This window comes from Adiantum capillus-veneris, chromosome 14 (genome assembly GCF_014529385.1).
Source record: "Adiantum capillus-veneris isolate H3 chromosome 14, ASM1452938v2, whole genome shotgun sequence".
NCBI classification, from domain to species: Eukaryota; Viridiplantae; Streptophyta; class Polypodiopsida; order Polypodiales; family Pteridaceae; genus Adiantum; species Adiantum capillus-veneris.
The window spans coordinates 121,601,698-121,628,157 of record NC_140944.1 but is presented as its reverse complement, the minus strand read 5'-3'; the positions used below and the strand labels follow the sequence as shown (position 1 = coordinate 121,628,157).

General features: G+C 41.0%; 1 protein-coding gene and 1 pseudogene across 2 annotated transcripts; one reads left to right on the top strand and one right to left on the bottom strand.

Annotated features, from left to right (window-relative positions):
- Nucleotides 1–5,387: 5,387 nt before the first annotated feature.
- On the bottom strand, nucleotides 5,388–6,211 carry LOC147443050 (uncharacterized). Its single transcript, XM_086529472.1, has 2 exons — nucleotides 5,613–6,211; nucleotides 5,388–5,409 (listed from the first exon to the last, which is right to left on the bottom strand). The coding sequence occupies exons 1-2, from the start codon at nucleotides 6,209–6,211 to the stop codon at nucleotides 5,388–5,390; spliced, it is 621 nt and encodes a 206-aa protein (XP_086385598.1).
- Nucleotides 6,212–12,645: 6,434 nt separating this feature from the next.
- LOC147443049 (indole-3-acetic acid-amido synthetase GH3.17-like) lies at nucleotides 12,646–15,565 on the top strand (annotated as a pseudogene). Its single transcript, XR_015190222.1, has 5 exons — nucleotides 12,646–13,135; nucleotides 13,582–13,683; nucleotides 13,791–14,217; nucleotides 14,404–14,800; nucleotides 14,882–15,565. The product of XR_015190222.1 is annotated as an indole-3-acetic acid-amido synthetase GH3.17-like (transcript).
- Nucleotides 15,566–26,460: the final 10,895 nt, after the last annotated feature.

Here is a 26,460-nt window from a genome sequence, read left to right as displayed (position 1 = left end):
TGGCACTCGCACACCTCCTACACAATCACCATCTATAGTGGCTTTTGTCTCTTAGAGTCGACAACTCCTATCTTTACACTGCAAGACACACCTTGTTTCACACTGCTTGGCCACTCTTGGCCTCACCCCTATAGAGACTCTCATCGAGATTCTGATATGACCCCTCAATATCATCAAAATACGCAAGTGGATTTTCCTTACACCATATACCCTACCACTAGTGAGATTCACATAGATGAGAATGATAAAAAGTGACTACTACCATGGATAATTTTTTCTTATAGATATTTTTTGACCACCTCATGAAGAAATGGAAATAAATACTAGCCCAAATCAAAGAAAAGGTAATCAATACACTTCTCAATGCTTTTTACGTGGAGGGTGTGGAGCATCATTTCTCCATCAAATGGATGCACACACAGATCCGTTAGTACTTGAAGCCCAAGCACTTGGAGGTATATAAAGCACTAAAGAATGACTTGCACAAGCTCTCATGGATCAACAAGCAAGAAAGAAAAAAAAATTACATGAAAATCTCAACAAGTACAAGCAGCACAAAGGGGTAGCAAAGGCACAAGTGAAGATGAGGAGTTCACAAGCTTCAGAAAACTTTATAAATAGAGTTGTATTTCATTTATGTTTAATATCTCATCAATTTATAATTGCTAAATTTAATTAATTTATTATTTTCAATGCTTTTCAATAGTGGGCAATGACCAATCGAGAGCCAACTGTATTTAAGCGAAGTTATGATGCAAGCCACGATCTTAGTGAACTCATCAAGATTTTGAAAGATTGATCTGACAAGGTAAAACATACAAACTTTGAAAGTGAATTCTATCTATGATAAAATATGTATTTGTATTTCTATTTGCTTCCTATATTTTTTTAAATGCCTCTTTTTGTTTTTCAAAATTTGACTCGAACATCGTCACAGTGTACGGAAACCTCTTCATCAGAGCATCGCACTCATATGCTACCATATCTTTTAGTTTTAGCATATTCATAGTTTCATGTATCATTTGAAAATGATACAATTCTCCCATTTTGTATCGTTGCATTCAACTTATTATTTATTTGTCATCTCAATTTGAGACATTCATCCACTTATGTAATGTAGTATTTGATACTATATGAAAATATTTATACATTTGATGTTGACAATCCCTTGAATATAATGCATTTGTATCATAAATTCTCTTCAAATTTTGTATCATCACAATATTTTCAAGTTTTGTTAGTTATGGTCAATTTGTTATTGTCTTTGAAGGCGTAAACCCATTTACAATGGTTAATTGGGTGGCAAGGCCTTTTGGTCCTATCATGTCCAAATTTTTGTACCTACAAAAGCATCATTATGCATGCCAATATTTTTGGTAATGTAGCACCATTATCACATATGATATAGACATTGATATGGATAGCCTTTTCTCAGCTTTCCATATGAGCTAGCACTTAAATAATATGGGCATCATCATTTTTTACTATACATAGATATGTGTGCGTTGATAAATTTATCTATATCTTCACCAAAACAACTCTTAGTTAGTTACTTATTTGATTAGGAAAAAAAATTAAGGTTCTTTTTATGTGTAATCTTTTTTTATTATAAATACTTAAAAATAGGGAGTTTTCAAATGCTTCATATATTTTGGTATTTATGTAAGTACTTGCATTAAGTGTGAGTGTGTGTTATTAGACCTAATTATGTCTTTCCACTTCGTTTTCTATCCATAATAATTTTTATTTCCACTTGATATATACTTCAATCTCATGATGAGTAAATAAAACCTTATATCCTATATGATCCTTGATTTTTGGGTCTCTTTTAAAAATGAGAAAAATAGATTCTAATATCTGATTTGTGAAATTTTGGTTTAGTGTGCTTGTTTGGCAATGTTGTAAGGTTCGAAAGTGAAAATCAATGTCATTTTCATGTTCCGATTGGTTAGACAGACGTTTGGTTTAGTTTTGGAAAAATCCACTTTTTTAGCTTTTTCATGTTCTTGGTATTTTTTTGCAAAAAGTAAGGCCGGATCCTTAATCTATGAGTCTCAAGAAAGCTATGATTTAATTTTGTAAAAATCTGCTTTTCGGACGCTTTTTACGCTATTTTTAGTGTTCCCATGATTTATAGTGGCTTTTAGTGAAAAGCGAGTCCGCTTTCTTATTCCGGTGGACAAGAGGAACCCGTGGTTCAATTTTAGAAAATTTTTCTTTTTATATTATTTTTAGCTTTTCGTGCTTTTCAGCATTTTTGAAAAGCAACATACTTTTTACAATAATCTAAATATAAAAATATTATTTTAGCCCTCGTTAGATTTAAAAACGACCGGCACCCGAAGAAAAAAGCGATTTTTACGAGAATTCTTTTTATAAAAAGAGACATCGTAAATATATCATGGCAATACAAGAAAGTCATAATTATGTTCGGGCATCATGGTGCAGCATAGTCTAGTCACGATGACATTAGTTGTCAAGATATTGTCCAATTAGTCAATTTTTACTACAAAATTGAAGGAAATTGGAGAGTTGACTATCAAAAGCAAAGGCCATGTTTTTAGCAAAGTTGCCAAAAAGCTGGGGGCTATTCTTAAAGAAGAGGTAGCACTACCTCCTAGCTTGGGCCTCACTCCGGCTTGGCATGGTGGCAATAAATTGGCTCATAGCCTTCAATTTTCATGCCGACAATTGCGTACTGCACGGAAATACATATCTATTATACGAAGTGGTGCAAGCTCTCCATCACCATCTCCATAAGATCTTCTCTCTCATTCGTGGTGATGAAGAATTGGGGGAACACACCAACATAAATGCACACTCGCCTCTCAATAGCTCAAAACACTCTCTCCTCACTCTATAAACCTCACATGAGACTTGTCCATTTTCTCTCTCTCACTCACGTACATCATTTAGGCAGAAAAAAAAGATGTTTCACCCGCTTTACATCCCTGTCATGTAGTTATACATGAAAGAACCTGGTTCAAATTAAAGGATAGATTGAAGTTGGTTTTATATCTCCTCTAGAGATCTATAGAAGACATAGATCCGTCTACCTTAAACACAAGAAAATGGATCAACAAGATCAAGTAAGGTCAATGTTCCTCTTCGACTTCCCTCAAACTCCCTTCCTATTTAACAGCTCAGGTGTTTTCTTGTTTCTCCCCATCCCTCGTGACTCCTTTTACGTGAGAGTTGTCTCCCTAACTAAGTACACCTTCTATTGTGCTATCAAAGACTCTCTCCTAATCTTGCATCACTCTAATGCAAGTATGGGTAAGTGCAACCAATGCTTACGTCTCCTCTGTATGGTGTCGCTTTATCTTTTTTTAATTTCTCGATCCCTCATAGCCTTTGCATGGCCTATAGTGCTCTTGGTCCTTCCTCTTCCCATATATTATGATTCGAGAGTCCACATGACCTGCCTCGTCTGAGCCTTATCTTCCCTTTTCCTGCTTCTTTGCTCAGTGCTCTCCCCTATTTTCCACCTTGAAGGCCTCCTCCCCCCCTGAAGATCTACTTCTTGTTCATCTTCTCCAGATGTGGTCCCTCGTTTGAGACCATGCCTGCAACCAAAGAGTCTTCTCTCTTCTTTATGAGCTACCTCTCCACACCTTCTAAAATCTCCTTGGAGCATCCTTGAGCTAGCCCTGATTGGGCTTCTTTCCTACAATGCTCTTAGGGCGTCTCCTGCAGAAACTCCTCCGTCTCAGCCTTGCCTATATCTCGAGAGTATTCTCCCTTATCCATGTGCAGACTCACCTATCCCCAGCTTTCAACACTCCCCCCTGCTTCTCCGAATTGTGCAACCCCCATCCCAATGTTCCACCCCCTTTAGTACCCTTTTTGATTAATTTTTAGCCTCTCTTTTCTTTTCTTAATTATTATATGTTTAAAAAGTATATTTTCAATACTATTATAAATATTTTTTAAGGTCTTGTTAAAAAAATTTACTCATTGTACTTTATTAAAATATATTTCTAGTCATTTATCTCAATTTTCCTATTGAAAGTATAGTTGACACCTAATTTACTAATTAATTGTTTATTTTTTAGAGCACATGTGATTTTTAATACATTGGATTGATTAATATGTCTCTTTCATGCGTGTGCATGATAATTGGGATGATCGTGGCCCTCCGAACGACCACGAATGTTATCAGTAGCTCAATGAAAAACTCCCTTGTCCTTGCTCAAATGATGGAATGATGTGTGTCCATGTACCATGGAGATGCTTTATGGCAAAGAATTCTTCGGCACAAGAACAAATAACTTTCTTGAAAGCTTCCCATTTAGTTTCCAATGGTGCATCATATTGAAGCTTTGTCATCCATAATGTTTGCTCAACCATTTCAATGTACATTGGTGCCCATTTGAAATTCATACATAGTGATAATTTCTCTTTCCTTTGGCTGACATTATCATGCTTAGTCTCTTCTCCACATGAAAAGTCAATACATAAGGTGCAATGGTTGGATTTCGGGGTCCATTGGCCAAACAAAAGACTCTTTATGCGATACTACATGATGGCTTTAGAGAGTAGCATATAGTCAATCACATTGTCCCCATTATGTCTCCTACATGTAAATCCATTGGTTCCACTCTACACATTGGCAATGAGCGTACCTGTGCTATTACACATGTGTAAAAGTAACTTTCCATAGTGATCCGGCTCTTTCTCATCCATTGAAGTACGATCATAAAAGTGAGCTTCCTCCAACTCCCTTGAAATGTATGGCATATCAAATTGTTGAGTATCATTTTACAATGTTTTTGTGCGATCATTCATATCCCCAAATACAATAACATCACCTTGACCTTTGAAATATGCAATGTCCTCTTCTAAATCAAAAAATGTTTGATGTCTATCCATGCAAGCATAAAAGGGGGAATCATGATGAGAATGTAGCAACCGGCTACAAAAATGGGTGCTCTTTTTGGTGTCATAATTTTCAGCCATACATACGTTTGTACTTGTCATCTTTCACAATTGATACAAAATCTTCCAATACTTTGTTAACCATACATGCTACCCCTCCTTGTCCTCCTCGTTGCTTGAGATTCTTTGACGACATCAATCAATGTACATTGTAATCCTCCAAGCCATTAATCCTTTGTGTATCATGCTCCCAAGTATCAACAAGAAGTACAATATCAGATTTGCTTGTTAGTTCATCAATGCCAACCCCCCCATTCCATTGGTATCCATTACAATTACAAAAGCATATTTTCAATTGTAGCTCGGTCTCATAGGTCATGCATCCCTATTTGCTCGAGGGACTTGCCTCCTCCTTGGACACATTTTCTTCATGAGAGATCTCCTTGTTTTTCTTATTCTTTTTCTCATATGTCTTGCGACACATATTTTTTTGCTTAATAGTGCAATCTTCACATATAAAACAGTTTGTATCTGTCAAATAGATCCAAATATTATCAAGAATAATCTTTCTCTTGGTATCTTCCGGCATGGTGCATACAATTGGCCGTTCTCCCGAGCGAGGAGCTCCTTGCTTCCCCACTCTATGTGCTCCATAGACCATAACTCCATACATGCCAAAGTGGGTTTTGAAGAAATCTTCAATAAGAATGGCAAGATAAGGAGGTGTCTCTAACTTCTCTTTTGGAATTCCACAAATAAGAATGTCTCTCTCATAGTCATGTGTAACATCCTCAATGACAACCCCTGAATCTTTCTGCTGCCTGGAAGGAGGGATATTTAAAATTTGAAAGGCTTTAAGATCCTCACTAGGAATAAGCTCAAGAGCCTTATCAAACTTGTACCTCAGCCTTGACACAAGCACAAAATCTTTGCTCATAAGTGTAACCCTGTGAGCAAATGCAGTTGCAATGTAGCTATCATTCATAAAGTCTATGAGAAAATCCTCTGTAGCTTCCTGAAGGCACATCAAAGCTTGAGATTGCCACCTTACTGAGACAAAATTTTTGATATTCATCATGCTCACAAGTCTATCTGATATCTCTTTGACAATTCTCATGAAAGGTAGCTTTGGAATTAGTAGACAAGTAGACTTTTGTGCTTTTCTTATTTCTCTTAAAGATTTGACTTGATAATTCAACCTTTTTCTAGCAGTGGGCCTTTGACGAGGTTGTGGAGGTGGTGGTTTCTCTAGATCTTCTTTCTCTAAATCATCTTTTTCTGGATCATTTGGGGCTTGGTAGACTTTTCTTGAAGTTTGTTTCGTCCTTGCCATTTGGGTCAAAAAGTACAAACACCGCACGACGCGATAGCTGGGTCACCCACAGTCTAGAAGGTGTCCGTATCGCGTCGTATGTGCTGCTAATGATCTTGGCTAGGAATCATGGAGGGACACATGCAAGATGCGATAGCCGGGTCAGCCACATTCTAGAACATGTCCGTATCATGTCGTATGTGAAGCTGTTAACCTTGGAAATGAATCAAGGAAGGACACCTGCACGACGCAATAGCCAGGTCACCCACATTCTAAAACATGTCCGAGTCGCGTCGTATGTGAAGCCGTTGACCTTGGCAATGAATCAATGAAAGACACCTGCACGACGCGATAGCCGGGTCACCCAGATTCTAGAACATGTCTGAATCGCGTCGTATGTGAAGCTATTGATCTTGGCAATGAATCAAGGAAGGACACCCGCACGGCGCGATAGCTTGGCCACCCATTGTCTAGCACTTGTTCGTATCGCATCATACGGGTTAGGAATAAGAAACAATCCGGAAGTGCAAAGAATTGGGCGAGGAGGGGTAGTGCGGGTTGATGGAAAAAAGAGATAAGACTTCACAAAGGGGATGTGCGGGTCGTTTAGGAGGTATGACACGACGCGAACGTGTGGTTTGGGGGAAGGTAAAAAATGAGCACGTGAGAGAGCTTTATATAGAGCCGATCGTCCGTACGACGATCGTTGGAATCATGCCACGTGGCACGTGTGCATGGCTGAAACGTGTCCATAACGGTAATTTTTGGCACCTTATATAAAGCTTGATCTCGATTTTTATTGGTGTTATACTTTTACTTGTCCCACACGACGCGAGAAACTGCCTTTGTTTTACTTTTCTCTCCACTAGTGCTACACGTCGCTTTGGTCTCTCAAGGTCCCTCCGTCCCGTAGGACGCGACGATACCCGTTTGCAAACTCTGGGTGGGGCCTCTATCGTGTGGTTCGGGCTTCTACTGGGCTCCACTAGGTAGCTCCCGCACGACGCGTCCGGAGCACTTTGCACATCGTGGAACCCTCCCCTATCGCTTTGTTTGGGCTGCTCTCCATCTTTTTGGCGTGTGCTTGTCGACCTTCACCCTGTGCCTAACTGGAGCACTTTGCACATCGTAGAACCCTCCCCCCCTATCGCTCTCTCCATCACTTTGGCGTGTGCTTGTCGGCCTTCACCCCGTGCCTAGCTAGCTTCACCGGTTTGATTTTTTCTCTACCATGAACGAAGGTCGGGAAGAGATTTTGGAGGAGAGTCCAAGTGAGAAGCTATTGGTTGCTATGATGGATGGTGGTGACTTGGAAGTGTACACCAAAGCATATGAAATATTCAACCCTTTGTTTGATCTTGAAGTTTTGCTAGACAATTTGAAGGACTTTTTGTCAGAAGAATTCAAAGAGTTTGAAGAGGCAGTTGAAGGCAAGTGTTTGGTTTTAGATGGCAAGACTTATTGCCATCTAACCGAATTTACTACCAACTCAATTGAGAAAGGCAAAGTAACAAGGAGGTTTGGAAGATTTTCTAAGAAGACTTCCTTTGTTTTTCCACCTACCATTTCTTGTCAATTACATTCAAAGCCTTGCAACCTTGTTCCAAAAGAATTTGCCTTTCTTTTATTTTTGTTCCTTAAAGTTGACATGCAAGGCGAAGCTGATGAAGTGAAAGATACAGATGAAGAGGTAACAAATAAAAATGTTTCCACAGTTTTGAGCTTGAGAAAAGTGAAATTCTAGAAGAGGAGGAAGTTAATGTTGCAGCTGAGGAGCAGGAGAGTGCAAATTTTGATGTGGCTCAATTTAGATCTAGAACTGTCATTGATGAGCCAACAGATGAGGTAGAGGTGTCTGAAGCTTCCCTTACTATTCCAAACCTTCCCTACTTCTATATCAATGGAAAAGAGTATATCCCTCTCCATCATATCCAATGTCTGCTTAATATGAGGGAGGACTACTGTATTGCAACCATTTTTGAAGCTTCTGAGGTGGCTAAAGATTTTATTGACACAGAAGAAGAGTCAAAAGAGGAGTTTTTGGCACTTGATCTTCAAACATCCAATAAAGATTTTCTACCTTCTCCTGATGCACTTTCTCTATGCATGAGAAGAGTGGAAGAGGAGAAACCTTCCCTCAAAGATAAGGATTTTGAGAAGAGACTTGTTGAGCTTGGCATCCAATCTTTTGGCAGAGACTTTAAGATGAAAAAAATTGGAAAGGAAGTTGACATAAGAGAGATGACCGGATCATGCAATCTTCTTCAAGAAAAAGTCATTGCCGAAGATGAGTTGCAAAAGGTAGATTTAGTTTCACCTTGATCTCCCTTTTGAAATCTTTTTTTTTTCATGTTTGTTTTAATTACTCATTATGTTTTGTTTTGTAGATTGAACTCCTTGACAAAGACAATTTTCTTGGGAGAGCTAAAGGCTCGAGAGGGAAAGCAGTAGAGGGATCTTCAAGAAGGGATGCCTCCTCTCTCATGCACTACATGCCTACATTGGATAGTGCCACCTTCTGTGATTTTCACATGCAGTATTCTGAAGATCCTGAGTTGCCAATGTTTGCCCTGAAGATATTGTCACGGTTTTTAGAATACACTCCCCTTCAAATCAATGCAAACAAGACCATGCTACTTGAGAGAGCAGCAACACTTAGAATATTTGGATATGCTACAGGATTCAATGCCTCAAGAGCAGGATACTTTCTTTGCTACTCTAGGTATGCAGCAGCAGCAGATGAGGAGACAAATGTCAACCTTCTTGGGGGCTATAAAAGAAGAAAGTTTTTTAGATATAGGGGTGACATGCCTAGAGATATGAAAAAAATCAAAAAATGATGTAAATTTGATAATTTTTTGCACCAAAATATCTTTTTTAAATTTGCATCTCTTTAGAAAGATTCGGTACAAAGTTTCAAAGTGAAGCATTAATCTCCATCTGTGGTTGAGCAGCATGGTTGTTTGATCTCATTCGTTGTAATTTCCTTCTATAGAACCAATTGAATAATTCCTTTAGTGCATTGCTCCTTCTTTGTCTCCCTCCCTTTCTCGTACATTTGAAAAAAGAAGTCCTCGCTTGATAGTGAGATCTTTCCATTCCCTGAGTATAAAAAATGGTCCATGCAGGTACAGAATATGCTAAAAGTTAAAAAAAAAGTTAGTTGAACTCAATAGGATGCAATGTAAAATACTATCCAGACTTTAGAAAGCAATTGAATACTCACCAAGTAATATGTGATGTCTTTTGCTCCCCAAGCATCTGTAATAACAGTTATTAAAAGCTTTATTGTCTTTTTAAAGTCATTTGCATAAGTAGCAGAGCTAACTTGTTGTCTTAAAAATTTCAAAAAATTGTCGAGCTTCTTCCACACTTCCATGCGTTTGTTGGCCACATCTGGTCTACTTTTGACATTGGTTGTTATTACACAAAGATCCTTCCAGCAGTTTCACATAGCATCAACTTGTTTGTTGTCATGGTTACTCAAAAATCTTCTGGCTTTTGCTCCACCTATTGAAACATCTTGCAAAACATCACCCGTTCCTTTTGAAAGAGTAGGATCTTTTTTTATATGCACTTGACCACCATGAAAACCCATTTGAGAGAGCAAAGCCTCGCATTTTTCTATGCACTCGTCTGCAAGTTTAGTTGGATTAATAGAATATGCATAATCAAGATGGAGTCGAAGAAATTTTTCCAAGATTCTAATCTGTGCATGCAATGTACATATATGTACATTTTTTAAATCTATTGTTAGAATTGGATCCCAAATCATAGAATACGATGGGTAGTCGATGACATTCACACTATTTCTCGATGGTGGTTTTCCAACCTCGTGTTTTGTAAGCCATCCTTTTGTTCTAGTGCTTGCCATGCAATATAGACATGGATACTTGATATTGGCACCTCCACATATACCAAACATGCACTTTAATGCTTTTACGTCAGCACTCAAGTGACATTCTACAAAAAAGTCACCCATGCCTTCTACACAGAGTTTTTCACTTGCATTTTGGTCCTGTATAACAGAAGGGATATCGATCTGCAAAAAGAGCCATTTTAATGTATTGTGATTTTCTACTGGTATTTGAGCTGCTCCGATCTACCAAAGCTCCATTTCTGATTGAGTTTTGTGGTATGGGGAATCAAGCTTACCCTGGCTATAGTCCAATGCTCTATTCATAAGGGATATGGATACTCTTTTCATTTTTTGACATTTCTGAATTTGAGCTTCATCCAATTTCATAACAAATATAAGTTTTCCTTTACTATCTACTTCTTGCATATTATAGTATCTCACCATAGCAGATTGAACATTTTTTATACTCATCCAAATGTTATTAAAAACATTATACTCAAAAGAATATTTTTTTTTCTGTTTTTGATATGGCATCGTTCCTTCTATATGATAGTACTCTCCAAAATGTTCAGGTATTTCTTCGTTTAACAGAGTCCTAACTTTCCCAACATTGTGAAGCCTAGGCAACCCAAAAGCTTTAATCTTGTAATACTTTAAAACTTGAAACCAGGTTTTAGAGATGGCCCTATAACCCCTTCTACTCACCCCCACTGTGTCACAAACTTCTTGCATTTGAGAAGGTTGAACCAGTAAACCCATATCTTTCAGTAAATTTTGAAATACCAATTTCTTCTGAGTTTGACTTTCAGGAAGTTTCAAAAGTTTTAGAATATCACTTTTGTTCATTACCTCATTCAAAAATCTCACCCTTTCTTGAACATTGGACATATCAAATCCTAAAAGACTAGTCACATGTTCTCTACTAATCTTTAATCTTTTTTTTTCTTTGTCCAGAACCTTCTGTTAAGTTTACTACATCTCTCATTCGTTTTACTCGTGCTCTTAATCCTATTGGAGTTTCCTTTAAAGTATGAAGCTGGTGATTTTCTTGTTTTAGAGATGCTATTTTGGTTTTCAAGTTCTAAAATTCTTGTTGCATTTGAAGACAAAACAGTTTTGAGATATTGAATGTAATGTGTATGATCAATGTGTAAATGGGATAACCTAGAACTATATCCTAGTAAGCCATCAACCCCATCACCAACAAATCTCATCAAATCATGAGGTGTGTGAAAAGATGGATACCTTCCAGTGCTAGGATCCAATGAATACAAGCTCCCATCTGTCCATATATCAATGTGTTTCTTTCTCTCGTTGCGAAGTTGTTGTGCTTCATTTGCAGTTGTAACTGGTCTTTGATAGACACTCTGCGTAGTAGCATATTTCTGGCTTAGCTTAATGTTCAAGTGAAACTTGCGGTTATCACTAATGGAAGATGTATTAGTCATTGTAAGTAATGAAGGAGCAGAAAGTATAATGGAAATAACGTAGCAGCAGAACAAGGTGCATCAGAGAAGAAGAGATAAAGCTCGTGAAAGGTGAGAGAAAAAAGAGAGATTGAGTGATTCAAAAGTGGAAACAACTATTTGCCGCCAAGTGAAGTAAATGAAACAAATTTCAGGTGAACCACAAAGGAATGTGAAAAAAACGATATCTTTTTGAATATTTAGAGATATGTACCTATATACGCTTTAGATTGCGTAGATATGCTTTAAATGACCAAAACGGACAAATTTGGAACCGTTTTGACCATAAATGGCTTTGTTAATTAGTAATGTAACCAATTCTTTACACAGTCCTTTTTGAGTCATTTATGGCCCTAATGATCACGCACGCAGCCATAGATATTAGAATTCACGATATGATCGCTAGTCAATGTTTGTTGGGAGTACAATTTCATGCTTGGTGGTGGTTTGATCGATATGTATACAAATGTGGTGTCCTCACAATAGCACAAAAACTTCTTGAAGGGTATTCTCCCTGGGGTGTTGTCTCTTGTAGCGGGTTAAGTGCAAGAGATGCCCAACATCGTTGATGCAAGAAAGTCCATTGGCGATAGACATTCAATCGCACGGTGAGTAAGCATTATCATTTTTCAATTTTTGGCACTGAGAACGCAGTTAATGAACGCATTGAAAATTGTACGCTCCCATCGAAATGGCACATTCCCTCGTATTATAAAAATTGGGGAAGATTGTGCAACTCCCCCATGCAAGGAGATTTGCATGTTTTCTTTGTTTTGAAACATAAAAATGGAACAACAAACAATAACATTGACATCTTGTATGATCATGAACATTGAGCTTGACAAAACTCTTAACACTCCTTGTGGTTTTTGGCGAGGTACCCCTTTGAAGCATTACGATCAGTAACCAATTTTTGTGGAGGTACACCATTGAATCACAACGATCGGTATCCCAAACACTCTCAGGTAAAAAAATCTAACACTCTTTCATGAAATCTCTCTCTCAACTAACGAAGCACTCTAGTTTGCGTGTGACCAAGGTCCATAGCCTTAGCCAAAAAAAGAAAGTGGGAACCAATGATAGCAAAAGATCTTTATAGCCAAAGCTAAATAGAGTGAAGCAATGCTACAGCAAGCAATGCTCTTTGGGCAGGCAATGCAAGTGGCGGTGTGGGTGAGGTTCGATACTCATAAGCTGCTGATGCCCACTAGTAGTAGTACCGCTAGCTGAAGCCTGAAGACGAAGCCATGCGTTCTGCTCCTATCAACAGTGCAGAAGCAAATTAAACGGCAAAGCTACCATTTCCCATAATATTATGGCGCAGTCTGATCATGAGCGTGCATTGGCCCTCATTCAGGATCTTACCAGCATTGCAGACACTGTCCAGGACGCTATTCTGTCTCAGATCCTTGCGCAGAATTCAGACACCGAGTATCTACGCCACATACTCGGCCAGGCCGGCCTGCCGTTTATCGAATCCCCTCATGTCCAGCCTGACACATTTAAGCGCATTGCTCCTCTTACATGCTATGAGGACATTTTTCCTTACATCCAGCACATTGCAGATGGCGATAAGTCGCCCATTCTCACGAATCTGCCTGTGACGGAGCTCCTTAAAAGGTATGTATACGCGCTCCGTGTTCTATTACTTGTCGAAGAAGCTAGCTCTACTTCTACATGTTCAAGGTAGCCCTTTTTGCTGAAGCTGTATCTAATTAAGTTAGCCCTTTTGCATAATTGAACTAGGTAATGCAGGCAATCAATGTAATCAATTATGGTACCTTGTCTAACAGAATATGAATGAGTTTGATTCTTCCTAGTTTTAATATAGTGGAACTCATCAATGCTGCTGCAGCATGCGGTCTAAGAGTCCTTGGGTGCCCTAACTAACATTGTGAACATTATGATTCAACATACAGATCGCTTGGTTCCAGCTTGACAATTTCTGCAGATGTACTTTGACATATAAGCTAGGTCTCATCCGAGCTTTCTTACTGATCTCAAGCCCCCTAATTGATGTTGAAAGTTCCTTATTTTGGGCTCTGATGGTTATGAGTCTTATGTAGTAGCGGGACGTCCTCCGGTATGCAGAAAATGTTCCCTGCCATTGAAGCTGACTCCGAGAGACAAAAACTACTGTTTATCGCTGCCTCATCCATGATGCATCGGTAGGTGATCTGTGTGTTTGATTCAACCAAAAAAGCAGTTTGCTGATGCCAGCATGAAAGATTATTTTCTCCAATCTGCTCAAGAAGGCTCTTCATATTTATGGCAGAAAAGTTGTGGGCATGGATCAGGGCAAGATTGCCCTCTTCCAGTTTGTAGATCCTAGAAGACCGACTGCAGGCGGGCTGCTTACGCAGCCTCTGTTGACGAGTTTTCTTAACAGCCCTGAGACCAGGCAACTTATTCGAGCAAGGTACGTTAGTCCCATTGAGGTGGTGTTGGGGTGTGAAGATGTGAAGCAAAACACCTATTGCCAGCTCCTGTGTGCGCTACTCTACCGGGAAGATGTTGTCATGCTAGGTAGTTTGTTTGCTAGCGGACTGCTACATGTGATTCATGTTTTGAAGAGTTAGTGCCGGGAGCTTGTCAACGATATCAGAACTGGAAGCTTGAATGAGACAGAGGTATTTGATACGAGTTCGCTAATGGCAGTGGAGAAGCGAATCAAAGGTCCGAATCCAGCTCTAGCTATGAAGGTCTGTGCAAAAATTTGTAATGGTTGCCATTGTGTATACATCGGCAGTTGTCTCAAGGCGCCACTTTATCGCACATGCCTCAACATGCCTCCATGTGGTTTAGTACATCAAGTGCATTCAATGCGCCTCTTTAATCACATTGGTATTTAATGGGCTGACAATGTCAATGATTGTAACTGTGGTCAGATAGAGGAAGAGTGTTGCCGCCAGCCCCTGTGGCAGGGTATCATACGCCGGCTTTGGCCCGGGGCCAAGTGTGTGCAATGTGCCACAACTGGCTCCATGGAACAATACATTCCTATGCTGGAGTTTGTTTCCGGCGGGCTCCCATTGATATCAACTAGATATGCTGCCTCTGAGTGTTTGTTTGGCATAAACATGAACCCCTTATGCTCCCCTTATCAGGTGTCCTACACCTTCCTTCCAAGCATGGCATACTTTGAGTTCCTCCCCTTGGATGGTGGAGCAGACCAAACCAACCACGCTGAAAGTGACAAGATTTCTCCTCATCAATCTCAGTTAGTAGACCTTGTTAATGTGAAACTTGGCAAAGAGTATGATGTTGTAGTCACCACATTTGCAGGTCGGTTTTGCTGCCTACTTTTTCTTGCACAGTCCCTGTGTATTTATGCCTTTTGACTCGTTATATATTGCCGTAAAGCAGGCCTCTACCGGTATCGAATTGGAGATCGCGCGCAAGTGACAGGGTTTCACAACAAAGCGCCGCAATTCCGCCTAGTAGGACGCAGGAATGTGGTGTTGAGCATTGGCACAGATAACAGACGATGCGACATTGCATCAAGCGGTGTGCATGGCGAAGGATAAACATTTGGAAGCTACAAGTAGCTGCCAACTAGTGGACTATACGAGCTACACAGATATTTCAACAATGACAGGGCATTATGTGCTCTTTTGGGAGGTGGAGGGACCATCAGTGGAGCTAAGCCTAGACTCATCAATCATGGAAGCTTGCTGTAATACAGTAGAGGATTGCTTCGATATCATTTACAAGAAGGGAAAGGGAAGTTGGATTGGTCCATTGGAGATGAGAGTAGTGAGGGAGGGCAGTTTCCAGGCCCTCATGGAATACACTAATGCTGTAGAAGGCGGCAGGTGTATCGGACAATACAAGACTCCCCATGTTGTGAAGGGCGTTCCCTTGCTCGAGCTTCTCAACTCGAGCGTCTCCCATTCCTTCTCTGCATCTCAGTAAGTGCTGATCATAAGATCTGCTCTAAAGGGAGAACCAACCTTCCAATGAAGAGTTTCTAAACATAATGTCTTGATAGACATATCTAAGATTGATAAAGAGGTATTTTGAGAATAAAATTCAAGGGCATTTTGGGAATTCTTGCAAAACATGCATAAGGAGGGTTTTTTTAAGCGTATTGGATATTGAAGGGCGCTTTGGGAATTTCCACAAATTTCAAGGGGATTTTGTATACAAACATAAAGCTTCTTGTGTAGACAAGCATAGCTTGACCTTCCCTTCTTACATTGTTGCATGTGAAAAATAGTATAAAGCATTGTTGGCCCCAGCCTTTGCTCAGCATATCCTTCTGTAAGTGTTGTCCAAGAGGCTACACTTAGAGAGAAACCGTCACTTAGCATCTGATGAAAACAGCCCACAACTTCTCCCTTGTTGGACACAATACCACAAGTATTGCATCCAAGAGACCATATTCCATACATGACACCCATCAAAAACGTTGTGTGTTTTTGTGAGACTGTGTCTTCCCCTTGTGGTTACTGATGATCACAGAAGCAACTAACTTACTTCTCAGAATGCTCACATAGTAAAACCTGTTCTTCAAGGCTTCATTAAAGACCTTTTGCAGATGGCACATTGACCATACATGTCAATTGAAGCACATTGCTTGCAATCCTCACATATGCTCGTCCCTTGTGGGTATTGATTATCGCAACTTCTCAAATGTGGGATCTGTTGTGCAAACCTGTAGAGATCAGTTGGTGGTAGGGAATTGTAAATGTACTTCATTATCAGTTTGTGGCAGAGGCATTACATATGTAGTTCAAGGGTATGCATCCGTATTGAGGTCAATTTATTTGTGGTGTTATTCGACCCCATGCGTGTTGTTGCCCCGACACTTCAAATACAAGTTTCCCAAGTCTGTGACTGTAGCTATCGCCTTTTCCAGCTGCAGAAGTAGGTTATTCAAGTCTCTCTCTAAGATTGCTTTTACCCATTCCACTCCTACTGCTTTTACCTGCTTCCATGCCCGCTAGAAATGATTTTCTCGGCCTATCATCATCTCTACCCTTCTGAGTTTTTTTCCTGCAATTTTTAGCGTCCTCTTGGGCATATCGTGTCCCCATAGAACAAACCAGAGTCTGTTTGTCCTGGTCCTATTTGGTATAACCTTGAGTCGAGCATTTGCTTCGCATCGAGACTTCGCTGTCTAGGACACCTTGCAAGTTTGCACTTGGTGAAGAGCAAACAACAGCAACACCCAATGCAACATGTTGCTCCAACAACCCTTGACTCAAAATTTTATCATTGATTCCCTTTCTCTTGTTGATGGCTTCGACGATAGCACACACTTTGAGGATGAATGGGGGCATCCTGCTGCATCTGTTCAACACAGTCGAGAGCTTGCTGACCTTGCTCTTTTTAGCTAGGCCACTTCATTCGGAAGCAAGCTGCATTTGGTCGATCTCAATCGGAATTTGCATTCCCTTTTCAAGCTCAGGCTTTGAAGATGCACACATAGGATTTCCTCACTCTGCGTCAGAGCATCACAATTGGCATACATATCCAGAGGGGCCACAATGAAGGGAGGCTTTGAGGGTACATAGATAAAAAAACTTCTTTGCAAGGATTCCCTCACGATGCATGTGTTCGAAACAATAAAGAGCTTGTTGGCCTTGCCCGGTTTGAGCATATCCTACAATAAAAGCACCCCATGATCGCACTCCAAGTGACAACATTGCAAGAAGGGATTTAGGAACCACATTGTTACCAGAGTGACCACATACAATACCAGAGTGACCACATACAACAGTCCACAGCTTGTTTGCGCATACATTTTTCATGTCACATACAAGCACATCGCATATCATCCACAATCATTTCATTCCAAGAGACAATCTCACTAGATCTGTAGAGGACTTCGCAGCTGGTGATGACCCCCACACTTGACATACAATCCACAAGGGCAACACACAACTCAACATGCTGCTCTATAACAACTAAATCAAATTCTCATCATGGATTAGCTTCCCCTTGTCGATGGCACAATTTTCAAGGATGCGTGGATACACGACTTCAGTTGTGTGCATCAATTGCTCCATAGGCTTTAAGGATGGACAAATAGGCACATTGCATTTGTTATGATTGATCTCATCCAAGGGTGCACATATACACGCTTTCAGCTTTGTGCATCAATCACTTCATAAGCTTTGAGAATGGACAAATAGGCACACTACATCTGTTTTGGTTGATCTCATCCTAAATTTGTGCTCCCTGTTGAGGGCTCCAATTTAAGCACATGTTTTGAGGACGCACTCATTGGCCGCTTTATCCGGAGGAATTTCCCTGCATCTACTTGAAACAGTGTGAGGCTCTCCTCTTTGCTCCATTGCTTTCAATTCTCGATCATTCTCTTCCATTAGGTAAAATATGAACCTTAAAAGGGCCTTGTAAGGATTCCTAATTTCAAGGGATTAAGGCTAAAAATGTGTGTAATTTAGGAGACAAAGCGAGGGTATTTCATAGGTTTTTTTAAAGGCTGTCATAGGCTTTTTGTAGGTTGAAATAGAGGCTAATGAGAGAGGATAGGTATATTCTCTTTCTATCCAAAAGAGTGGTGATCTTTATGATAATATTTATCCTTCTCCCCTTTCTTTTGTCACATCATCAAAGGGAGTCCATAGCCTCAACCCAAAAAAATACTTTTTTCAAAAAATTCAAAAAAAACCTCACTTGTACTCAAAACTTCTTCCCAACCTATATGTATACCCAAAAATCAATTCTCTCTTTCAAAGTCTCACTGCTAGACCTGTAAAATATCAAAGTTTTCACCTTTTTTAATTTCCCTCCAAAATCACTTTGCTTTCTCTCACTCCTCTTTCTCTCTTCTCTCTCTTACTTTTCAGTACACACTCTTCCTCCTTCCCTCTCTCACTCTTCTCCCTCTCTCTTCTCTCTCCTACTTTTCAGCACACGCTCTTCCTCCTTCCCTCTTCTTGTTGCAAGTCTACTCTCTTCTTGTTGCAAGTCTACTCCATAGCTTGGTTGCAACTCTCTCCCCCATAGCTCTCCACTCCATAACCCTCCTCTCCACTCCGTAGCTTTCTCATAGCTCTCCACTCCATAGCCCTCCTCTCCACTCTGTAGCTCTCCAAAAGCTCTCCATCCCATAACTCTTCACTCCATAGCTCACCTCTTCACTATGTGGCTGTGCTACAACTCTCCACTTTTGCTTGAGGCCAGCTTTATTCCCCTCACCATGGAGCTAGGCGACATTACAAACCTCCCATCCACAGCAAGATCGTCAAGTTTGGAAACGATTTTTCTACATATTTGGTTGTCACAACACTTCGCACCCTCAAAGCGTCATTACTTGCAAACTGCACAACAATGCCGTGGTGCAGGTCACACCAATGTGGACCTTTGGGTGCATGGTTTCCTCTATCCTAATGATCTAGCTATCAATGTGTATTCAACATTCAATAGCTTTGCTTCATTCTTACAATATGTAGGTAGAGGGAAGCAAGATCTTCTTTGATACTGCAAGCGATTGTCGACTATTGGAGTTGATAACGCACAATGGTCTTTGCATCAATGTCAACTTCTTTCCCATATCACTAGTGGATTGCGTGAAAGGATCTTTCATGCAGAGGAGGAAGTAGAAACTCTTAAGCTATAGGTGGAAGAGAAGGTAAGAGGAGCTTCAATACCATAGAGAATTTAGCCACCGAAGACAGTGCTAGAAAAAGAAGGGTTATAGCTACAAGGTACATTTTGTTATGCTCCAACCTGTGTTTTTGTAGTAATGTTTTTGTGCATTCTTGTAGGAATTTTGTGGTAATATTTTTGTTCATTCTTGTAGGAATTTTATGTAAGAGCTGTGCGGTGGCCACAGCCAAGAGGATCGCATCCATTTGTTAAGTTTGTGCCTCAAGAAATAAGATGTCGTAGCCTTTTTACGAGTACCAAATGCAGAACATTTAAACAATGCTGTCACAAAGAAGGTGATGCGAAAGTTTTCAAATCTTGTGAGCGATGTTGATTTCCATTAAATTATCCTTAAGGAGACCATATAAGGCAATGTATTCCTTAGTACTAATTCCAACTTCATCACAAGCCTTTTGTACATAGAGGAATTATTGAGAATATTTTTGCTATACCACTTAAGGTCAATCTTTGTAAGAAGGCCTCGAACGAAGATGTATACTTTCGAATAGGAGGCTATTTGCACATAGAGGAGATAATACCTTCATCCATCTTTACCAAGCGGTCAACAGGAGTTAAGAAACGTGCCAATGCAAGCGTAGATGCATACATGGTGGACAAGGGATTTCCTTACTCGATCTCAAATAATATGTTTGTTAATTTGAGAAGGCTTCAAATGGAAATGATACATTTTTATGGTGTACCACGTAATGGTGAGGCTATAATAATGTAGTCTTTTTTTTTTCAAATTATGATTTTCCTTATGTTATTTTGGATATTTTGTAGTGCTAGGTTTAAAGTTTGTGTTTGTGCTCAAGCTAAATGAGTGTCAGATTGTGAAGAAACGAAGACTAGAAAGGATGAGTATTACTCTCGTGAACGAGGCATTATTTCATGCAGAACGTACAGCTATGAACGAGGATTCTGCACAATCTTTCAGTGTGCAGTCCGCGAAAGAAATTTGGTGGCTTGGTGATATTGAGGTTCCCAAGGAGACCCATGGAGTGCTTGCTTGGATTTTTGAACGCATTTGTGGATAGCAGATGTCATTAAGGCACAACTAGCTGCGGAAAAACTCCAAGTGGATGACATAGGAGAGTTTGAAGTTGACTGGCACTTAGGTGACGATTTCAAAACAATCAAGTGCATTCTAAGGTGCAAACAAGGGACATGAGCTCTGTATCCTTATCCATTCTGCATTAAGAGCTATAAGGGGAATGCACGCAAAATAGCAATAGTCAACGAGACAGAGGAATATGACAATTCACAAATTACATGTGTGTGGGAGCATTCGGTGCTACGATGTCCTACGCTGGAGGAGCCCAATCGTGCCACAAAAGACAATGAATGGAACCCTATAATTAACTTCCCTCTCAAAAATGTGCATTTTTACACACTTCATGTTTTTATGCGCATCTTCGATTGTTTACTAAAGCTTTATATCGATTATGCCTTTATGATGAAGCTTGCAGAGAGGTCGCTTGACGCTATCTCAAAAGTGGAAGGGCTCTTAAATTCAATAAGTTGTCATGGGACCAACACCTCCATTGTTGTGCAGAACAACAATGCAAGTGCTTAGGAAGTGGCCCAACTAGTGTCCATGAGTGGATTAAAGGCAAGGCACTTTTTGAAGAGGGTTCGGTCCAAGGAAAGTAGTGCTGCTGCCGGAACATCAACATCTAAAGGTGGATGGGATTTGTGGAAGGATCTTTGCAAGATTATGATAGCAATGCAAGTGTTGTGCTTAGCCGACAATATGTTTAGGCAGTATTCAACAAGATGATGAAGATACTATGACTTGAAAGCACAACCAGTGAGCAACAACAAGAATTCTAAAATTTGGTGATGGAGTTCACAAAAGCAGTCATGACTGCATGGTGAGTGCTTGCTATTCCGACTTGGTCTGTACTACACTTTAGTTTTGATCATCGATGTGTTGTGGCTTTATGGGCAACACATCCTCTATGCCCATGGTGCATGGTGAGTGCTTGCTATTCCAACTTGGTCTGTACTATGCTTTAGTTTTGATCATTAATGTGTTGTGGCTTTATGGGCAGCACATCCTCTATGCCCATGGTGCATATTTTATGAACATGTATGGTTCATGGATCTTTGGAGCACGCAAGGTATGGGAAAGTTGCACTATCATGCCAGGGTTGTCTACTTCAAGAATACAAGACATGGAGGAGGTTTAGTGTGCTCATGCTATTTTCAAGAAATGTTTAACTGGTTTACCGCATCACCTTTGGACGCAAAGTGTCGATTGAACGTGAAAAGTCATCGCGCTTGGCAAAAGAAGCCCGTCGACTGGCCCATGTTTTTTTCTCAGAGCGCTGTCGGGGGATATGTGTTCGCTACGTGGGCCGGGCAGGCGCCGGGCCTCTGGCTGTGGGAGGTGTAAAAGAGAGAGAACAAGAACAACAGATGAAACTGAATCTGGAAATCACCATAATCATCAATTAATTGATTAACGCTTGAGTACAACTTAATCCTTAGCCAAGGCGGGCTGTTAACAGCACCGTCACTTGGATCATCTGCTAACTAGGAGCTTAAGCTCCTGTTTACAAGATTAACCGGGTCGTTAACGACACCGGACTTAACAAAATGCTTAATTAACTTCGAACTGATGTTGGTGATGGAAATTTTCTTATGTCGCTTTATCCGCTTCAAATACCTCGCGGATTCTGCAAGCTTCAATTCACTTCACTGCCTCGATCATCAAGCTTTGATTATTATCAAATATTGTGCAGCTTCTTACTCTATTTGCTTTACACTCACTTAATTGCCGTTCTCCTACTCTCGGCCTCTTGCTTCTTTAGATTGAGTAACTTGCTTATGCACGAGAGAGAGACTGCCTTCTCCTCCTTCGACTTCTCAAGCTTATCCGAGAACGAGAGCGAGAAAAGAGAGAAAGCTTCCCTCTTCTACTTCTTCAAGCTCCTGAATCCCCTTTGCTTCATCTCCCTCAAGCATCTCAAGGGCCGAGAGAGAGAGCCTTGCTTTGTATCACCGATACGAGAAGAGAGAGAGAGCGGGAGAGAGCCTTTGCTTTGGTAGCTGAAGTCAAGAGAGAGAAGGAGCGAGCTTCCTTGTTTCTGAGTTCCCGGTCTCGCCTCTTTTCCGAACTCCCGTCCCTCCTTTGGTCGTTCCTCACTCCTTGCCAAGATTTTCTTCCCTTGGAGTCCTCCTCCTTCCAAGATTTTCTTGTTTTGATGATGAGAGCAAGAGAGAGGAAGAGCTTTGCTTGTCTTCGTTACCGAGGATGAGAGAGAGCAAGCGAGAGCCTGTGAGGGCTTTGCTTCCCCACGAGCTCCCTTCTTTCCTGCATGCCCTAAAAACCTCTTCTTCTTCATGCCTTCATGCCCTCCTCAAAATCTCATCCCTCTACTTTCCTCGCTGCCCCCTCTTTTAATAGCCTCACTTCCTTTTTATGCAATGACGGCGCCGTCGTTGTGGGACCGACACCGATGATGTGGCAATGGCAACTTTTGACCTGCATGAAATGCGCCGTGAGTGGCTCCGAACGGCATCACGCATGCTAGCTGAGCAACTCTCGTCTCTCCATCGCGCTCATTGGAGCACCCCCGCAGCTTGCGCATCTCTCTTCCTCCCTCATGCTGCCTGCTCGTCACCCCTGGCCTTCACTCTTTGCTTTCTTTCTTTCTTCCTTGTTCACACACAAAAGCCCCTAAATTTGTTGGGCGGCCTTTAAGTTGATGGGTGGCCGGTCTTAGTTTGGACGGGCTTTAGGTTATGGCCTATGGCTGGCATTATCAAAGGCACCACATTTGGCATACAATTCGGCCAGGCAATGTTAAGCAACAAATAGAAGGCATCATGTTTGGTACACATGTCGGCCAAGCAATGTCAAGCACGACATTTTTCTACAGTAAGCCTTGACTAACAATATCTTCGAGAATCTTATTGCCCATAGCAACATCCCGAATAATGCAAAAATTACCTAGCTCAGTGTGCCAACAACTGACACCGGACTCTGCCTGCCAAGCCGTAAATCCCATTAGACTTCTTAAACTGCATAAAATGCATACAAACCCTGTCGAGGCTATAAAATTCCCAGATGGCACTCCAACCGAGCCGACCGGCGGACTGGTACGGAGCCGACCCCCGGTGAATCTTTAACGGCCAATAACTTGGCAACCGTAACTCCGATCGCTGATCTGAAAGGACCTACGCGCTCCACAAAGTAAGCACTTCAGCCCGATGCATTCACTTTAGTTTTGTCTCCTTAGCTGCAGTTGCCCAATCCGGTACAGATCTGCAATCGACTTGAACTTCAAACTGCCATAACTTCTTCATCGTAGCTCCAATGGACGAGCCGTAAAGACATGCCGGTAAAGCACTTCAAGCACTGTAGTTCTAGGTCATAATATCCCATCTGTGCTCACTTCAAGCATAATCAATTTTGACATCATTAAGGCATATGTTGGCCCTTTTAAGACGCATCTGGCATACATTAATCATTAAACTTGGCCTGCTAACAAGCCCTCATCACTGACCATTAATCAAGTAGGCTTTCAATAAGCTTGATGTGCATCTTCTTGGCATATTTCTTAGCATGGGAGCGGAGTTGCACGACAGTGCTGGAGATCCTCACAAGGTCTAACACAGCATGCAGTGTGGCGAGCATCAAGGACTAGGGTGGGAAAAGTTTGGGTCAGGAGGTAGTAGATGTATTTAGAATCTCATGATAATGGAAAGTCCATTGCACTTGGATGCACATGTTATCCCCGTAATCTGAGCATTGCATCATATTTTCTTGTGTCACAACCCTTTTTTTTTGGATCGAGTGTTTTCATTGTTTGATTGTTTACGCAATTTTACAAGTAGACGTTTCGCTCTGTGTATTTGAATAATTCTCTAATTTCATGTGGTTTTGAAATTCAAAAGATTATTTTCTCGTGCTTTTAGCGGCTCTTTTTCACCATGTGAACCCATCCTTATATGGCCCCACCCTATATAAAGAGGAACCCCCCCCCCCCCCCCCCCCCCCCCCCCCCCCCCCCCCCCCAACAAACACATAACACATATTAACACTCCTTCCCTCACCGAACACCACAAGCTCTAAAAAGTCCCCCCAAATGCATTTTCTAGATGGCAAGGACCAAATAGACTGCAAAGAAGAATCCAAAGACCAATGAGGCATGCAGAAGGCAGAAGATGCGTGCAAATCGGCAATCAGAAGAGTTAGCTGACCCGGAACGCACAGAGACGGACACGTCCGATGAGCGTCCACCGTGGGAAGGGGAGGACATCCCAGTGAATGATAGGGTGGGCGGAAAGACATTGCTATGCCGGAGGGGCGCGATGCCATCTGGCCAAGTCGCCAAACTATGGCCGGCATGTCACTGCCCAGGGGAACGGGTGCCATGCTTTTTTATCAACCCAACAATGATGAAGATTATGATCCAGATGAAGATGCCTCTCGGCCACCTTCCAAGTGGCATACAAAGTCAAAATTCTATAGGAAGCCGCAGAGACCACAGCCACAAGGAGCTCAGAGGGCCCCCACAATGCCAATCTTAAAGAGAACGACGATTTTATCAAGCATTTGCTGAAATTAGGCATTACTAGAAGACAACATACCTACTTATTAGGAAAGCACCATTCACATGGACATGTAAGGAAGTGCTACAAGCTACAACACAAAGCTTCGGATGTTTGCAATTGCCCTCGAATCAATCCAGGAGGTTGCAAAGGCTTATTTGGTCTCTTTGAGGAAACATTCTTATGTGCTGTCCATGCCAAGTGTGTAACAATCATGGCCAATGACATGCAACTTTCATGTCGCCTAAGGCATGAGTGATACCCCGTCAAAACCTCTTTTTGTGACTAGCTGTTGTATTGGAATCAAGTTTGCTTTGGAACCCTTGTACTGGATTCAAGTTTTCTTGTGAACTCAATGTATTTGTACTTTGCGACAAATACAATCATGTCTCTTTTTGTCACTCTATGTAAACTTAATGTCCACATTTAATGTCTATATTTGTCTACATTTATTTTCTTAAATGGTTGAAGGTGAGATGATAATCAACTCTATAAAGGGTTCTCCAGATGGTAGGCATAGCTTAGATGATGGCAACTAAAGCTAAATAAATTTCCTGACTGGCTTGAAATTGTCCACCATTAGGTAAAAAATTTGCCAAATTGGTTGTGTCCATAAGGCAGGGAGATTTGGCTAGACAGTAGGATTCCAGGGCACTTTCTTGCTGCCTTGTGGACACATTCAGATTGGCCTAAATTGTCACATACAAGGCACATCTAGTACAAAAATGTAATTTATATGCCATTTTTGGGGACAAACGTTTTTCAATGTACAAAATCAACATTCAAATAGTTAATACATATTACAAATGGGTAGAATTTTCATAGTTTGCCTTGTCATTGAACATGATCAAATCAGTAAATTGAACTTTGCAAAAGATCATGGACAAGAGAGATAATTTTCATTCAAAAAGCTTGTACATCCGGCTTTACTATCTTTTGATAGGAGGCGCTTTGCGATCTCTCTATGACGTTCTATAACATTGGGTAGAATGGATGTAAGCACAAAAGCAGCTATAGCTTGGACAGTGTTAACTCCCAGAGCTTGACAAAGTGCGCCAGTCATGACCTTGCCGCAAAAACCAATGCCAAAAGTGGCAATTGCAAGTGATTTTTTCACCAAAATAATTACATGGGCTATTTGAGGGATGTTGGCTAAGCATAGGAGTTTACTCACGGCCTTAAGCACCCACATAACAAAATGGCCATTGGGGGAGAAATCCTTGTGTATGATCCACACATCCTGCATTGGTATTTTGCCGATGTAGTGTGCAAGGGAGGCCTCAGACCCAAACACTGTGCACTCTCCTCCCTTCCGGCTAGCCCACAAGTCCATGTCCAAAACATCCTGCAAAATGTAATTAACCAAAGAAAAGAAGAAAGGTTGAATTATCAACGTACAATATGCTTAGTATTACCGCTTGTTGCTTATCCTCATCATCCATAGTTGGTGTGGCTTCAAGGTTGATAGAGGATTTTCTCCCATCAACCTTGTAGGGGCTCCGTGAACCAGGTGTGTCGGGGTAGATAGGAGTTTGTTTGGCAACAACCTTGGCTTGTGTTGCAACAAACTCCTCGTCCGTGACTTCACTCTGTGCAATTGTGTCAGCAACAGAATCCCCCAGTGAAAGCAACTTGTCATGTGTAGCTTTTGGTGTAGGATCAAGGGGGAACTCCATCTTGGTGCATATGAGGCTAAGACACTCATCTAGCCGCACACCAAAATCCTTTTCCAGATCATGTAAGAATAAATACTCTTCATATTC

What these genes read in the sequence shown, in the direction of transcription:
- LOC147443050 (XM_086529472.1), bottom strand. Translation starts at nt 6,211, where the DNA reads ATGGCAAGGACGAAACAAACTTCAAGAAAAGTCTACCAAGCCCCAAAT. An exon ending in TGTGGAATTCCAAAAGAGAA is followed by an intron (nt 5,410 to 5,612) that starts GTTAGAGACACC and finishes TCTATTTGACAG; the next exon opens with ATACAAACTGTTTTATATGT.